The following is a 17638-nucleotide window of genomic DNA, read 5'->3' on the forward strand; positions in this document are numbered from 1 at the left end:
CGTCGTAATAGTTGTAACAAAGATAGTATCTTTGGTTGTAATTAGTAGGGTCAACTTTCCAGGCTATTCCAGAGTGATTTAAATCTAGATATATAGTACTGAACAAAAATTTGATATCTTGTTTTCTTTGGTTAAAATATATTTTGAAAATTATAAAAGACACATTAGTATTAGGGTTGAAAGAAAACGTAGCAAACAAAAAGTTTAGACTAAAATGACCGACCTAACCTAGCAAGGCTAGCTTCTTCTGGTCTTTGGCTTTTCTAAAAAATCCGGTTTGTTTTGTAAGTCCAAGACAGTCCAACTTTTGAGATCACAAATTTAGCCAAGTTTTCAACGAAGGAAGTGGGGAAGAAGTAGAAGAGAAATGAAACACTGAAAGACTTTGAGGAAAGCATAACAATGACAATCAGCAGCATGGGTTCAATGTGAAGCAAATATTGGCTTTCCAGACGGAAGCCTTAAAGTGCTTTTTAGACTCAAGTGCATGAAACTCACATAGAGTAGAAGAGCGAATGTAATGTAAAGGCGTAGATTTGTCGATTTATTGAGAAGCTGCGATTTCCTTAGCTGGCCAGAAATTTCAGTCAACAAGGGTTAGCTCCCTTCCAATTTTACTTCGCGATTCTTTGGTCCACTGCTTCTTAGGCCTATGTGAGGTGAACATTGAGAGTGATCAAGAAGACAGCGTTTTAATTTGTGTCAAGGTATTTGTCTTTTATATGGTTTCAGCCATATATACTTTAATATGTGTACTTTTACAGAGGTTTTGCAGATGCTAGATCTAGTTATTGAAAATATCTATCTATTGAGTATTGTCTAGATCTACCACCACACCACAGTGGACCACACTTCTAGAAGTCACAACACTACACAGCAGTAGCAGTAAAGTAACACACACAGTTTTAAACAGTGTGACTGAGAGAGAAGTGCACTTCAGACAGTTCTGGAGTAGATCTAGTGGGTTTCTGATGATTGACATCTTTTACATGAATTTGACTTTTATTTGTGACAATTTTTATACAAAATTGGATTGCAAAGAGAGGTTTGTTGGCAATTTTGGGCGTCATATTATATGTGGACCTACTCACTAAAACTAAACGAAGTGGCTAAGCCGTACTTAAATAGGTTTGGCCCTATCGACTCAAGCCTGTTTAGTACAGTTCTCGCAAGATCTACTCCTCCCCTCTTCTCTCTCTCTGTCTCTTTCTGAATACTGTCTATCGGTGTGGACGATCAAATTGACCAAAACAAAGTTAAAAAATGATGTTAAGACACAAAAGTAAATTAATTTGGTTGTCTACAAAGATGCTACAACGGCTATTTAACTTTTCGAATCGAGCCGAACTACGCGGGTCGCCATTTTGTTTTGTTCTCTCTCTTTCTCTCTCTCACTCTCTCTCTCTCCACTGCCCACACAGACAAAATTGTACGCTTTTAGTAGGCTACAAGTACAGTTGTAATGGAACGTTTGTTCACAGCACAGATTTCTACAATTTTTCTGTTATCACAGTGTAGAATTCTGTCGTTTAGGGTGAACGCAAAATTTGTTGGCCTAGATCTAGGCTATAAAGATGAACGCGCACCGGTTGAGAATAGCCAAAAGACTCGCCTGCACTATACTCACCCCGGGTGAGAATAGAGGTGGCCTTAGTACACAAGTCTCATTAGATCTAGATCTAGTACTTATTGAAAACTTATTCAATTCAGGTTCAAATCATGCAAGTCAGTAAGGCACCTTTTGGTTTTGTCTGAAATACAAATACTTTAGGCATTGCAAACTAAAAATTTCATTTACTATTCAGCCATCAATATTAAGTACGGCTAGCCTGACAGTCTAGCCGTCCTTAAGTACGGCTAGCCTGGCTGTCTACACGTACTAAGTACGGCTAGACTGCCAGTCTAGCCGTACTTAACTTAGGCCCTATTAACATTAGAAAACAGGAGGTTTAAAATATATGCACTGTCATTAAGGTACCTGGTTTCGTCTCAAATGCAAATACCTTAGGTACTGCACACTAAAAACGTATATTTACAATTCAGTAGGCCTATTTTTTGTAAATGGTCAGTCTAGCCATCATATCAAGAATAAGTACGGCTAGACTGCCAGTCTAGCCGTACTTAAGTACGGCTAGCCTCTTCCAAAACTAAATTTCATTTTGACTCTGCATCTCCAGGAGAGCTCTTTCAGAGTCCCCCATATAAAATATAATAAATCCTGATTTTAATTATATTTAATAATCAAGAATATGTTTCATTTAAAAGTACTGTGCATATTGTATCCATGATGCCCTCCACCTCCAGCCTACAGCCCAATAATATGTGCTTTACAGCTAGCTATTGAATCTATTGTTATTAGGGAGTATAGACCCGGTAACCGGGAACAAAATCACAAAGTATACAGACCCGGTAGAGGAACTCTTTTGTGATTTAGGAAAGTTTCAGCGCCCTCTTGGCTCAGGGAAGACACCTAGCCTAGGTTCTTCTAGATCTATGGCCTAGGTCTAGATCTAGACAGACAGACATTTAAATCATTGATCTAGTTTCGAGGTTAGTGTAGAGCTAGATCTAAATGAAGATTGCGGATTTCTCTTCGATGAACGATCGTTTTTCCTCCGTTTTTGGAGTTGGAGGAAACACAATTTGCAGAAAAGAACAATCAGTGTCATAATTTCAATTGAGCAGTCACCCCCCCCCCTCCTCTCTCTCTCTCTCTCTCTCTCTCTCTCTCTCTCTCTCTCTCTCTCTCTCTCTCTCTCCTCTCTCTCTGTGTCGATCGCATTCTCTTTTTCTTTGTTTGTCTCTGTCTTTCTTTCTCCCCACCTATTTCCCACTCTATCTTTCTCTCGTTCCCTCCTGTCAACAGGGGCATGTCATATATATATATATACATTTTGCTAGCACTTCCCCCTGCTCTCTCTCTCTCTCTCTCTCATCTCTCTCTCTCTCTCTCTCTCTCTCTCTTTCTCTCTCTCTCTCTCTCCCTCTCTCTCTCTCTCTCTCTCTCTCTCTCTCACTCACACACACACACACGCTGAAACTTTCCGACATCACAAAAAAGTTCCCCTACCGGGTCTGTATACTTCGTGACTTTGTTCCCGGTTACCGGGTCTGTATACACCCCAGGCCCCAGGAGAGCCTTGATCTCTTAGAAGCATTGTCAGCTTCCTGGAAAGCATACACACAGTGCAAGCTCCGAATGACATGTGTGTGTTAAAAACTGGAACAGACTAGATCTTTCACTGTTTATAACCAGGTGCCCATTTCCACGTGGGTGAAGTGAGGAAAATTTGTTCAAAGCACCTTTCCCAAGAACATGTCAAAATGTTGGGCCCCTGGCTGTGTTAGGATTCAAACTCATGACCTTACTTACTACCTTACAGTTTCGAATCCGAGAGCCTAACGACTTCAACTTGTCATCACTTGACCACCGACGCCATGTAGTACCGCCTAATGATTCTATAGCAGACTCATTATTCCCAAAATGATAATTCAAAATGTATTCTTGAATTGTAGACCCTAAGTATTTATGTTGTGTGATTCATAAAATGAATAAAAACACATCAAATTACCGGGCCCTGTGACCTTTGAAGATCACATGAGACTGACTTGTAAACTCTGTTAATGTGACACGCACCTCTTGGCTTTGTTTATTTGAATGTGGCCGGTCGGAGGCGTCATTCTAAATAGTATTTACGGTCCTCTCTTAATAATGTTAGATTTTGTCAGGGTGAACTTCTTATCGGAGGATATTTCTAGACCTTTGTTGTTTTGGGGGGGGGTTCCTTCTTTGGTCATGGCATGTTGATTTGTGACTTTTTTTTCACGTATTAATACAGACTATTCGCACTCGAGTCTGATTAAACAAAATTATATTCTGACTCTGAATTTGACTAATTTGAGTCCCGCGTGACGTCACTTCCGACCCTTGTTTCTCCTAAATATTTCCAGTATTTATGAAACTTTTTTCGATATTTATTATAATGATAACAATCGAGACATGAGCTTTAGATCTAATATCCAGTTACTAAATCTATCTAAACTGGCCCTCCCTGCATCATTAGTATGAACAGAACCACCAGGTTGAGTATTGACCTTGCCGGGGGGGGGGCAAAGTTAATTATGTCGACCAATGAGATTAAGCATAGTGATCACGCACTCTCAGCTTGCTGGGGGAAGAGGTGTTAGGAAGAGGCCACGGCTGTCGATTTTGTGCGATGTGAATTTTTTTTTTAAATCACCCAAAAATAGTAACAAAATATAACATGTGGAAAAACGAACGGTGGTAGAAGTAATCATGATGCTGCTGACTGGTAGTGGTGCCTGGGGCCAGTTACAGTGTATGTAGACCCTGAGTTGTTGGTTACCGTGTACATAGACACTGCCATTGGGCAATGAGAGTGCAGCCTTTTGACTTTTGACACAGACACAGTACAGTCCTAGTTGGTATTTCTAGTTCTAATTCTGGTTTTACGTAAAATCCCCCGACTACAGTACGTAGTCTAAACAGCCGTATGCACTGCTCACCGTCGAACGCTCCGTATCCCGGACTCTAGCATGGAGATCATCAGGAGAGAATGTGTCGCTGTTTCGGGCTCTTCCTCTCTACAGCTTTTCTGACGCACCGAGCCCCCTCACCGATGTGAGGTCTCCATGTTAGTTCGACTGTTTTCCTCTGCTGCCAACTTTAGGATTCATTCCAGCTTGAGTCCTCTCGCTTCAACCAGATCCAATGACTGGCTTTCTCTGCTGTCTCCTGAAGGGAGTTTGTGAGTTCGTTGCTTTTCTTTGCAGTAAGTCCTGCCACTCTCATCCACTTACGGGCGCTTGTTGCTACAAAACCTCTGCATCCTACCTCTACCGGAAAATGGGTTGCCTTCCATCCTGCCTCCTCACATTGTTCGACGAGTGCCTCGTAACGGTTTTCTTTCCGCTCATGAGCGGCATAGATATTGTCCTCGTGGGGCACCGTGAGCTCTACCAAGTGTACCTCTTTGTCTTTTTCCTCCCATAACACAATGTCTGGCTTTTTCGTAGTTGGAATGGGGAAGAATCTCTCAAAGCCTTTTAAGTCAGCAGCTACTTCCCATGTGCCTCCGCTCTGGTCTTTCATGGCTTCGTTCGCTTTCTTTCTTTTGGCAACCTTGCTTCCTTGCGGAACGAACGCAATCTTGGTGGGTCCATGCTTCTGTATCTTGGGGGCATATTTTCCTTCTTCCACCTGTTGTGTCGCCATTTTCGTGAGCACTTTCAACACCTCGTTGTGCCTCCAGGTGTATCTGTTAAGAGCTAGGTTGCAGTTTGACAAAATATGCTTCATGGTTCCTAGCTTACCGCATCTACACTTGTTGTCCTCCTGTACCTTCCATCTGACAAGGTTCACCGGTGAAGGCAGAACATCATACGTAGACCGGAGAAGAAAGCTCAGCCTTGATGTATTCCACTTCCAGATGTCACTCCACCCGACTTTTCTTTCCACTACATGCTCTTCCCATCTGGTCATTTGTCCTTGCTGGCTACACTGGATGAGATGAATTTCTCGCCTCTCTGCCTCCATCTTTTGCATATGTCTTGTTGCAGCTTTTCTTCTGTCTCGCTGAGACATTTTCCTGAAAGGTCTAAAGTGGCCATTACCTAGCCCTAATCTGTCAGGTTGCGCTGGACCGACAATGTCCCCATGCTCCAATGCAGAGATGATCTCGTTAGCTGCAACTTCTGCCTTCCACTTTCTGGCTGTTTTGACATCTGGAGGTTTTCCACTGATCTCCTTATCCCTTGATTCTCTCAACATCAAAACGGTTCTAATCTTGCCTGCTTTGTAGATCTCCACGATTGACGTGAGAGGTAGTTGAAGCGCACCTCTATGTCTGTACAGGGATGATGTGTTAATGGTACGGGGTAGCCCCAGCCACTTCCTGATGTAGCTGTTACACTTTCTTTCGATCATCTCAACTCTTGACAAAGCAACTTCATACATTGTCAGTGGCCACGCCAATCGAGGGTAGAGGGCAAACTGTAGACACCATATCTTGTGCTTTCCTGGAAGCTTTGTCTGGTCAATTGCTTTCAGCCCATTTTCAGCCTGCATCATGATTTCCACGCCTTGACTCCTATCAGACAGAGTTCCTGAGTACCACCGACCCAAACTTTTCACGGGTTGTTCTTTTACTGTGGGCATTTGCTCCCCTGCAATTGTGAACTTCAGTTGCTTCTGTTTTCCTTTGTTAATAGTCAGGCTTCTAGACTTTTTAGCTTTAAACTTCATCCTGGCCCAGGTGATAAGCTTATCAAGCCGATTCAACACACTTTGCATTGTGTCTCCATCTCTTGTCAGTAGGGTCACATCATCCATAAAGGCTTTCTTTGGTGATCTCACCTTTGCTTCTTCTTCACAGCATTCTGCAGATCTCAGTAGCATCTCCATTACCAGGATGAACCAGATGACCGATATAGAGCAGCCAGCTGCAATCCCAATCTCTAGTCGGTGCCATTCCGTTGTGAAATTTGCGGTTGAGAATCGCATCTGGAAGTTACTATAGTATTCTCTCATAATGTTTTGCACCTCTTGTGGGACGTAGAAAAAATCCATTGCCTTCATCAGCAATTTATGGGGAACAGACCCGTAGGCATTCGCCAGATCCAACCACACTACGTTTAAACTTTCCTTGTTTTTCTTGGCCTCTTGGATTGTGTCCCAAATGGTGAAAGCATGCTCGATGCAGCCTGGGATCCCTGGTACCCCGGCTTTCTGTACCGTTTCATCCACATAGCCGTTACTTTGCAAATATGCTACAGTCCTCTTTGCAAGTATTCCCATAAAGATCTTGCACGTCACGTTGATGATTGAAATAGGTCTGAACTGTCCTATCTCCTTTGCATTCTGTTCTTTGGGTAGATACACGCCCTCCGCTCTGCACCAATCTTTGACGATTTCTTTGTCTTTCCAAAGGCCTCTTAGCATCTCAAAGAGGGTGTGTCTCAGCGTGTCGCAATACTTGAACACCTTATAAGACACGCCATCTCCTCCAGGTGCACTTTTTGCTCTTGCTTTTTTTACGAACTCATCTACTTCTTTCTCTCTAATTGGTCCCAGGTAATATTTGACGACGGGGGCAGCTGGACGCTTCAGGCCTCTCATATAAGGAAGCGGTTCTTCTCTTCTTGAATCGCTGTACGTCTGCTTAACATAAGCATCGAGTTCCTCTTTCGTACATTCCAATTTACCACTCCGTGCCTCTGTGAACAGTTTTTTGGCTGCTTCATAAGGATTCTTCAGAAATTGTTCACGTTCCCTTTTTCTCTCTTTTCTCCTGGTACACCTTCTTTCGTGCCTCTGTAGGTCTCTGCTTTTTTTCTTAAGATCTTCAAACAAGATTCTTAGGCCTTCTATCTCTTCTGGTGGTGCGTACTTTTTCTGCTTTTGCAAGTCTCGTTTCTGTTTTCTTAGCTGTGCAAGTACTCTCTGCCTTCTACTCAATCCACTTTTCTTCTCCGTCTTTTTCTTTCCTTCACAAATACCAAACTCTTTTATTGCCGAGTCATAGATAATGGTCGCAAACGCACTCAATATTTCTTTAGCATCCCCTCTGTTAGAACTCTTTTTGACTTCTTTCAATTTCTTCTGGACTTCTTCTTCTAACGTCTTGTATTTTGCCTTCTCGTTAGCAGCAGGCCACAGTATTCTGGGTTTCCGTAACCCTGGTTCCGTTTGCTGTTCCATCTCTTGCTGAGACAGGGTGAAAGGAGAGTCGACTGAAGCACTAATCGCTCCGCTGTGGTTTTCATCCTGGGATGATTTGCTTCGTGTCTTACAATCTGACGATCTGCACTGTCTTCTCTTCTTTAAACAGACTTTTCCCTGGTGCACTCTCAGCCCTCGCCAGGTATCGAACTTTCTGTAGCACTGCTCGCACATAAAGCTGTTCTCTTGATTCTCTTTCTGCATTGTCCTTTTAACGCTTAGGTCATTGTCCATTGAATCCGTCCTTGTGGATCCATCCTCTACTCCCCCCTCTCGGTGGATCCCGGGGCTGTCTTTTCTATTGGTTGACGTAACTTATATTTACAGTGACCTGGGTAGTTAGCCCCTGCCACCGTCGGTCTTTCCCGACGTCCTCGGTCTTTCCCGATGTCCACCCGTCGGTTATATTAAGTTACCTTCTTACGCTCACATTGAGCTCACATAGAAGCTCTGAATTATGAACAAGACTTTTTTTTTCTGACTCGAGTCCGAATAGATAAAAAGTCTGATCGGACTGTAAGTTCTAACCTTATTTAACCACTCCCCTCTTTTTTTGAACCATACTTTTTATGTGCTTGACAGTTTCTCTCCTCTCGTACTCTCTCATTAACTCACTCTGTCCCCTCTTCCCTCCCTCCCTCTCCCTATCTCTCTCTCTCTCTCTCTCTCTCTCTCTCTCTCTCTCTCTCTCTCTCTCTCTTCCTCCTTTTCGCTCCCTCCGCCCCCCTCTCTCTCTTCTTTAGTCTCCTTCTCCTCTTCTCTTTCTCATCATAATTATTTCTGCTCTCTGGTGTTCCTACCTTTCTTTCATGACTTGTTATGCACCTGCTCCAGGGCTGCCTATTTCTACCAATTTTTCCAGTAGTTACTGTTTAGACCTGTTCCACCACCATGCTGTTAAAGTTGGGTACAGGGGGCTCTCGTGGCCTAGAGGTTAAGGTGTTGGCCTCTCATTCAAAGGTCCCAGGTTCGAATCCGGGTAGCGACCGAAAAATTTTCTTCTCTAAAATTGTTTCCTTTCACCTCCTTTCCTACTCTCTAGCAATGTTCTGTTGTCTGCTTTCATTTCCACTTTCTGCCCCCACCCCCTCACCTCCTTTGCCCCCTCCTCTGGGCTCCTGACTCTTCCTGCAGCCTTTCTACTGCTGCTCCTTGGCTCCTCCTTACTGCTGTCTTTCTGCCACACCCCTGATCTTCTGGTAGGAAAGATCTACACCTAGCCTTCTCGGACAAGGGCGAAAAATCTCGGAGGGCCCATGTGCAAGTTGCGCACGTTAAAGATCCCTTGGTGGTCTAAAATCGATAAGAGTAGTCTTCGGCCGCCACCCGGGCAAAATTCAAAATTTCCTACCAACTGAAAATATTAGGTGTGTCCCGCGCGCTCATATGACCTTATGCAGTTGCGAGCGCCGTAAAACACTTTACAAAAACAAACAAAGTTGGGTACTAAATTGACGATGGGCACTGAGATTTTTTTTAAAGATTAAAACAATTGGTACTTTCTCTTTCATTTGTCCCCACCAGCTGTAGGGTTTTTTCGTTGACCTCTTTTACACCTGCCAGGTTGACTCGTAGTTTTGGCTCACATTCTCATTCAATACCAACAATCATAATCAAATATAAAGTGGCAGAGCAGGGGTCTTATGACAGAGTGACTGCCAAGTTTATATATTTTTGTCTCCTACTTTTGCCTTTCTCTTTCCCATTACAATTCTGACCATACTCTTGTGTTCCTGCCTTCATTGACTTGTTATATAATGCCTGCTCTTGGGCTGCCTATTTCTACCGATTTTTCCAGTAGTTACTGATTTTGAACCTGTTCTACCGCCATACTGATAAAGGTGCATAAACTACCATTTACCAGTGCCCGTAGAGATTTTTTTTAAAAAGATTTTGAAAATTGGCCCATTTTGTTCCATGTGTCCCCACTGGTCAATGTGTCTTTTCGTTGATTTCTTTTAGGTCTCTGCAGTGGTAGCTCATAATTTTGGTTCGTATTCATTCAATACCATAATACAGAAACAAATACAAAGAGGTAGAGCTGGGTCTTTATGACATGTTTGTGTCCTGTGACATAATCTTACAAAATGTGAGTATCGCACGTGTCAGGGACTGGTGGTCCTCAGGTGCACCAAAAACCATTCACACTTGCTTGACTTCTGGTGTATTCTGTGTGTTGAAGCATCTTTTGACACATATTAATGGTCAAGGTCAAGACTTTGGTGATCTGTAAGAAGAAAAAACATATTTTTTGGTGCACTTTCAACTCCTTGACATGTTACTGGTGGATGATAGCTGGTTCCTACTAAGGGGATCGTGTTGCAGCTGCAGTGCACACTACAAATGCACTTGAAGACCCCTACCTTTGTTTTGTCAAATTCAAATGACCTGGAAATCTGGAAGTTAAAGCAGAGATTAGTGTACAGATCATATCCCACGCTGGACGGCATGGTTGTAGGCATAGTTAAATTCAAATAGTGATAAATGACATAGTTGATGGAGGACCAAGGTGTGTGGCATCATACATCTCTTTCTCAACAAGAACAGATATTGATTGGAAACACGTTTATTTCAGACATAGAGGAAAAGTGACGGCAGAAAGAGGGAGTCGAAAATATTTGATTCAGTTTTTATAGAATTCTTGATGGTTCTACTTTCTTTGAAGTTCTCTGCTGTTTTGGAAATCATGTCTCTTACTCTTATGATGCCCTACCCCTGCCCTCATTCATAGAATTCACCTAATTCCCACCCTATACCATAGTTCTGAGCCCTAAATCAAACCTCCTCCTATTTTTTAAAAACTGGCATGTAATGCTTCTTTTTATACTTCCACAGTGTGATGTATATTGGATAGCCTTTTGTGATGGAGTCTCTTGGATCCAAAGAGAAAACATTTTCTCGTCTATTGCATCTCAGTCCTATTGATGTGAAGGATGAACTGGATGAGGTATTTATATTTCTTGAATGTGATGAATTGAGATCTTTTGATTTTGTTATATAATTGAAGTTGTTATGAGACTGAGATAATTTTGATGTATACATGTTTACGTATTTTGAGAGATAAAGAGACAGTTTGTGCTTGTGTGTGTGTGAGTGTCAATATATGGTGTGACCAGCAGTATGACAAGGCTGCCCACCATCACAAATTTGGCAGAATCGTTTTTTGGGGGATTAAATTTTTTATTTTTTTTTATTTTACAAAAATACAATTGTAATACCGCTGATTCTGACTTTTTGAAAAATTTTGGTTACCCCAACTTACTGCCAACATTCCTGGTGTATAAGGGGGGAAAAAATAGAACTACCAGCTGTCTAACTACAGTATTAACCTCCTCTTTGCATTGAGCCGTTGTTGTAGTCACTCAGTGCCATTTTGCCCTTAGAATATTATTAGACTTTAGTAGTGCCAAAGCCAGGAGCTAGACATACATTGGACTGAGAATGTGTTAGAAAATTCCTGCCCTTTTGTATCATCACGCCTTTATTTATGTTATATTTATATTATACTGGACTACATCCCCTGTCCTTGACACTTCATTGAAGAAGATTTTCCATGACCATATTACGAATTTTTAAGCCAGTTTACTAATTTTGTATCAGTTGATTTCTAAAATATGAGCTGGTGGGTGGGCAGCCCTGACATGATGGTATACCATCAGTGTTTTGCGACCTTAGGTTGCATTGTTACTGAGTATATTATGTATATAAAAATGCAAGGTTAAGAAGTATAATGAAGTAAATATATTTTCCGACACTTTTTGTTGAAAACAACCTTCTTTCCTGACCACTCTCATGAATATGAACATGGCTGTTTCGATAGTTTCAAAAGTTATGATGAATATATAATCGAAATTGTCCAAGACGATCGGAGGAGAGAAGTTGTTTTAGACAGGTGGATGTCTCGGAAAGTGCCTTGTACATGTGGCCATTAGAGCAGGTTCGACTGTACTTTTCACTTGATTTAAAAGGGTCCAATTTATTTTTTCATGGTGCAGCTTAACCTGTTTGAACGGCTACCTTTATAAAACAATCACCTCTGTACAAACAGATATTTCCCATTTCCTCCCTTGTTTGTTTTTTACAATATAATGACATTGTGTAAAACAGACAATTTTCTCCTAAACAAAAGGTGACTGTCTTAAATAATTTTGACTAGTTGAAGTGGTTTTGAGTCCATTGTGTGTCCATTGCACATAAATTACAATTTCACTTTTCTTCTCTCTTCTATTTTGAGTATATATGTTTGACTTGTTGCATTTCAGAAACTTGAAAGATGTTACAGTGTGATTTTGGGTCTCATGACAAGTACTGACCGAGAAAACAGTGAGGCTCTGTATGCTCATGTAAGTAGTTCTCTATCTGTAATTGACATGAACAAACTCTTTAGATATTTTTTATTTGTAGAGTTGTGGTCCCCAACAAATCATTTGCTGTGAAGGAGTTCTAAAATGTTTTATTGTGGACTTTTTGTGAAAAAGTTTTAAATTGGATAGCGCGCTCATATGATCTTATGCAGTTGCGAGCACCATAAAACCCCATATTAAACTAACTAGGATAGAACGAGTTATAAGAAATTGTACTAAATACTTACTTGACTACTTGATTCCAGAACTGGGGTCTGCAGAGATGGCCATAACTCCTCACCCCTTTTCAGCAGAGTCCATCTTCAGATATTCATACTGATGGTCTCCATCGGTTACTGATTGCTGATTCATCCACCAGAGTCGCGGAGGTTGCTGAACAATTTGTACTTAATGACATAGATTTGCTTAAAGCAAAATAGCACTTTTTGAGTTGAAAGATGAAAAATTAAAATCTTCAAGAAATTGCTTTTTTGCTAGGGTATACTACTCAACTTTGAAAAATGTTTAATTGGATATGCTTATCTCGGGCAAGGTCTTAAACTGTCTCCGATTTGCTGGATATTGTTCATATGAGCATGTTGCTTTGAAAGCTTGGAGAATATTTTCTTACTTTTGAAAAGACATGTCTCTGCAGTCATCATCCATTTATTGTTGCATGTATTGCAGGTAACGAGCGCTTTAAGTACGTAGTTATGTTGTTTTGAATAATTCACTTTTCAGGTTGCGAAAGGTAACCAACAGCATGATGAGGTTCAGATGGGACTTCTGTACGCGATCTTGGCTGAACCAAAAATGCAAGTCAAGGTTAGTACTGGAGATCTCACTGTGTTCTTCGTTTTAAAATTGATAATGTTGTTATTTAAGAAAGTAAATAAATGTATTTGTCTTTATGTATCCCGAAAAGGCTCACACAACTACACATTAGCTCCCTTGACTGGGCAGTTCTTTCCATTTTACCATTTCAGTCCCAAAAAGACATAGCATTGATGCTTGTTAGGCACATACCACTATTGGGTATTGGTCACAAAGAAAGTGATCTTCTCTACCTCTGCCAGCTGTGCCACATATACCTGAGACCTGCTTGTGGATCTCAGCCTTCCTCTCTTCCTCCTCCCCGGGGTGCTTCATCTTAAGCCTTGTCTTGTCACACTGTGGACTGGCTTCCTAAGTGTGTGCTAAATCTACGGCCATCTTCTTTTATTGATCTTCCTGTTTGTTTCTCCTCTACTATTCAGCAAGTTAAACACTAAACATCTCCACAAAAAATTGTCACTTGTGATTTTTGTTGCATATAAAGAAATTGGATTACAGAGCAATATTCAAAGATTCCATTTTTGACATTGTTTCTATTTAAAATGGCATTATCTTTTGGTATTCGGGAATTAAGTTCACTAAAGGTGCTCTCTAGTAAACACCACTCTTTGGATTTTCACAAAACTCTACATGCAGCATTCTGGAGAGATAATAATAAATCATAATTCTCCAAGATCCATTGTTGTGCAACCATTCGCGTATAGTCAGGGTAAAGACTTATTGAACGCCCCTTAAATTGGATATGCTTTGAATGATGGAGAAAAATGGGGAGAGGTAGTTGTGTGAGGTTATTTCTTATGTGTGGGTGGTTTGCTCCTTTGTCCTTACGTCTCCTCTTTTTTTTCTTTTTACATGTTACTGTTTAGTGACACCTTTAGTCTTGGGCACTAATATAACCTTATTGTCTTTCAAGTGTCGTTAAACTCTTATAGTGGGTGGTTGGCAGGTGCTTTGGTGTGGTTTGCTCCTTCTTTCCTATCAAACATCTCTCCTCTTTTTTTGTGTATGTTCTCTCTTGTAGCACATCTATTCTTCAGCACTCATTTGACCTTATTGTGTTGCAAGTGCTGTAAAACTCACTTTTTTGAAACTCTTATAAAACTGAAGCAAATCTAATAATTGCATTCTTTGGAATGATTTTCCTGCTGCTGTAATCCCTCTTCCGTTTTCTCTTCCAGAGTTTTCGAGAGCTGAATCTTGTTGCAAGGGATGGTCTCACATGCCTGCTCACAAAGATCAACCAAATTGTGTATGAAAAATGGCTCAAGTTGTTAGACTCAACAAAGGCTCAGGTAATAACAGATTTTTTTATTTTATGAGACAGCTTTACACTGAATTATTTTAGTTAAGAAATGGAAATATTATTTATTGTGAATGTTTTTTCTCTACTCCTTCCTTAGTTTTCATCCCTTTGACATGAAACTTTCAGGAAACATAGATGGCAAGCAATGTAACAGAGAGATATTTGAAAAAAAAAAAAACACTTTTCCATTGGCAAGTGATTATGCAACTTAAATTTAGAAAAAGTTTTTTATACTTTGGGAAAGTTCTCTCTTTTATTTTTTTATTTTGCACTTATTGAAAAAAAACTTGATGTTACTCTGATAGAGTCTGGTTCAGGTATACTCTCACCAAATTTGGTCAGTAAATGAGAAAGCCTTAGGGATTTGAAACTCTTTGTTTATTTTCAAGATGGCAGCCGTTTCCATAGCCACCGCTGTAGCTATGCCAAAATAAAATTGCGTATCAAGAGATTTGACTATGTCTAACTTATATATATCTGTCCTTAGATTTGATCTCAGGCAACAAACATAGAAAATAGTCCTCAAGGGTAGCTCCTCCCGTTAAGAAAAAATATAATTGTATAATGATATTATTAGAAACAAGCTCTGCTTGATGTTAAATACTTGTACCAAGGTAATGTTCCTCCGACAGAATGAAGTGGAGGTTTATGATCGCCCACGCCAGTTGGCAAGGAAGGCACCGGATGATAATGAATGTTCCTCTCTTTTTTTTTTTCCTTACTTGTCAATGTGCTGCCTGGTTTTTGGCCAAATACATGAAATTGACCCTGAATCTACATAAATAGGAATTGGAGGTAGGCTGACCTGAATTTGGCAGACTTTTTAATTTATGCTACATGTATAGTCAATTGTCAAGAATTTGATATGCTGTTAGGATATCAGCAGTCATGTCATGCCCTTTTTGTTACAGTGTAGCTCAATGTTTTACATAATTCTTTCAGATGTTGTGGTTGTGTCGAGAACTTGTCAAAATGAATGCCCAAGGTGCTGACAGTGTGTGCTTAGGGATCTTGAGACAGATTGTGGGTGAGTTTATTCTCAAAGAAATGACTTCAATTTTAGTTCATAATAGTAATAATAATGATAATTGCATTTATATAGTATAGCGCATATATATCCAAGCTCTACAGCATGCTCTTTGCACTTTGCAACTTTTAGTACAACTTTACAAATATTACTTAACATTTGATGTGATTTTGTTTTTAATGTATTTTTCCATCCTGGAATACATGTTGGGCCTGTGAGGATTGATGAGGTTGGAGAAAACAAGTCTTCTTAGCTAAACTGTTTGCACTCTCTGTTTTTGATGTTTGTCTGCTTGACCTATTTGTTTTCCTTCTCAGCGGGCTCTCGTGGCCTAGAGGTTAGGGTGTTGGCCTCTCATTCAAAGGTCCCGGGTTCGAATCCGGGTAGTAACGAAAACATTTTCTTCTCTAAAATTGTCTCCTTTCACCTCCTTTCCCTCTCTCTAGCAATGTTGTATCGTCTGCTTTCGTCTCCCCTTTCTGCCCCCACCCCGTCACCTCCTTTACCCCCTCCTCTGGGCTCCTGGCTCTTTCTGCTACTCCTTGGCTCCTTCCTACTGCTGTCTTTCTGCCACACCCCTGATCTTCTGGTAGGAAAGATCTACATCTAGCCTTCTCGGACAAGGGCGAAAAATCTCGGAGGGCCCCTGTTCAAGTTGCGTACGTTAAAGATCCCTTGGTGGTCTAAAATCGATAAGAGTAGGCTTCGGCCACCATCCAGGCAAAATTCAAAATTTCCTACCTACTGAAAATATTAGGTGTGACCTTTTGCAGTTGCGAGTGCCATAAAACACTTACCAATTTCCTTCTCTTTCTCATTATTAGGAGATGCTATAGCCAACCTGTGTTTTGTGACATCATGGGTTGGAAAAGTGAAGGAAATGAAGCTCTTTTGATGTTATTTTAACTGTGTTTTCCAGCTGTACTTACACGTAATTTTGGCTCGAGTGTTTAACATGACAGGTTTGCTGTCTAGCTATTGTTTCGTACCTTAAAATTTTTCATCCTTTTTATTTTTAGGTGGAGATATATCTCAAAAGAATATCTGGTTGGCAGAGAGTATGCTTGATTTGTTTCTGGAAAACAAGTGAGTATCATGACATATATAATTAGAATGCAGCCAGAGAGAAAAAATGTTGAAAGTCATTCAAATTTGAAAGCTTTATTGAGTAGTTTTGTTGGGTTGGGGGGGGGGGGGGGGGGGGTTATCAGTTTTAAATGAGAACATGTATTAATTTATTATTTTTTTGTATTCCTTATTGTAATTCATTTATTTCCAAGATTCCAAATCAGTGCTGACAGTGACATTCTTAGATCGATTTTGTATCATTTTCAAGGATATTGACTGTTGATGATGTTTCCACCTTATTTGTGGATGATTGATGGGGTTCTTTTACTTTTTAATGTTCATTTCTTAGCTAAACTTTTTATTTTGTTAACTCGTTGAAGACGCAAGGTTTTAGGGCTGTGTTTTCCCTGGATATGATATGCAGGATTTTGCTACATTTTTAAAAAATCACCCAACAATAACCGTTGCATATTTTGCTGTATAATTTTATAGAAAGCAAGATAATCATGCCCATGAATAAAAAATGTCTACATATTTACAGAAACTGAAAAAGACAGTGTGTACTGATACATTGAAAATAGTGTGTAAATGCGAAAAAAAACAATCAACTCATCATTTTCAAAATCACCTAGATCCATCTCCTTTTCCTCCACATTCATCGTAGGTCTAGGCCTATCCTCCACCTCTCCTTTTGTTTCAGAGGCTCTGCTGACATCAGGTGTTGCCACGCCCCTCTCCTCACCTTCACCCTCGCTTTCGCTATCAATATCTTCTGCAACTGGAACGTATTCTTCATCACTACTACCTTCATGCAAAGTCTCTTCCTCCCTCTCTTCACTTTCTTGATTTGGAGCTCCATCATCAGCGGAACCTTCTTCCATCACCATTTTAATAGCCTCTTGAAAGCTGAACGAATCTCGTCTTCTCGAAGCCTTTTTTTTTAAAAACAGGAAGTAGGTCAAATAGGGCATTATGCTAATGAGGGTCAAATGACCTCCCAAACCTGTGTTCTGGTCAAAAGGATGGTACAAAGTGGTTCAGCTTTATTATAACAGTACTTTCCCTTCAATTGCTCTTATGAAAAAGGAGGAAAAAATCTGTTTCATCCGCCGGGCCTATTCGGCACATCCTCAACGTAGTTTAATACTGCCGGGCCCGGCACGTCTCCAGTGTGTTAAAAGTGCATATAAAACCATGTCCTATGGGAAATCCAGAGTTTCGGAAAGCAGTAAAAAAAATATGTTTTCTGTTAGTAGCTTGTGGTGCTGTGTAAAGACTCAATTTTGATACTGTGTTTAAATTTTTTTATTTCAGGGAAAAAT

The 17638-nt window shown here is 40.5% G+C and overlaps 2 protein-coding genes across 3 annotated transcripts in view; one reads left to right on the forward strand and one right to left on the reverse strand.

Moving 5' to 3' along the window:
* LOC106013506 overlaps positions 1-7945 on the reverse strand; it is a 9029-nt gene extending 1084 nt beyond the window's left edge. The window contains exon 1 of the mRNA XM_013089424.1: positions 5812-7945. Coding sequence (XP_012944878.1) covers positions 5812-7945 — 2134 coding nt within the window. The remainder of the gene's footprint in view (positions 1-5811) is intronic.
* LOC101847930 (integrator complex subunit 3) overlaps positions 316-17638 on the forward strand; it is a 42560-nt gene continuing 25237 nt past the window's right edge. For both annotated transcript variants that reach the window (XM_005091022.3, XM_005091023.3), the window contains exons 1-7: positions 316-707; positions 10577-10688; positions 12004-12084; positions 12826-12909; positions 14097-14210; positions 15164-15248; positions 16268-16334. In XM_005091022.3, the coding sequence (XP_005091079.1) occupies positions 10605-10688; positions 12004-12084; positions 12826-12909; positions 14097-14210; positions 15164-15248; positions 16268-16334 (515 nt within the window). In that variant the 5' untranslated portion in view covers positions 316-707; positions 10577-10604. The remainder of the gene's footprint in view (positions 708-10576; positions 10689-12003; positions 12085-12825; positions 12910-14096; positions 14211-15163; positions 15249-16267; positions 16335-17638) is intronic.

The sequence above is a fragment of the Aplysia californica genome, unplaced genomic scaffold, assembly GCF_000002075.1.
Source record: "Aplysia californica isolate F4 #8 unplaced genomic scaffold, AplCal3.0 scaffold00025, whole genome shotgun sequence".
Classification (NCBI taxonomy): domain Eukaryota; kingdom Metazoa; phylum Mollusca; class Gastropoda; order Aplysiida; family Aplysiidae; genus Aplysia; species Aplysia californica.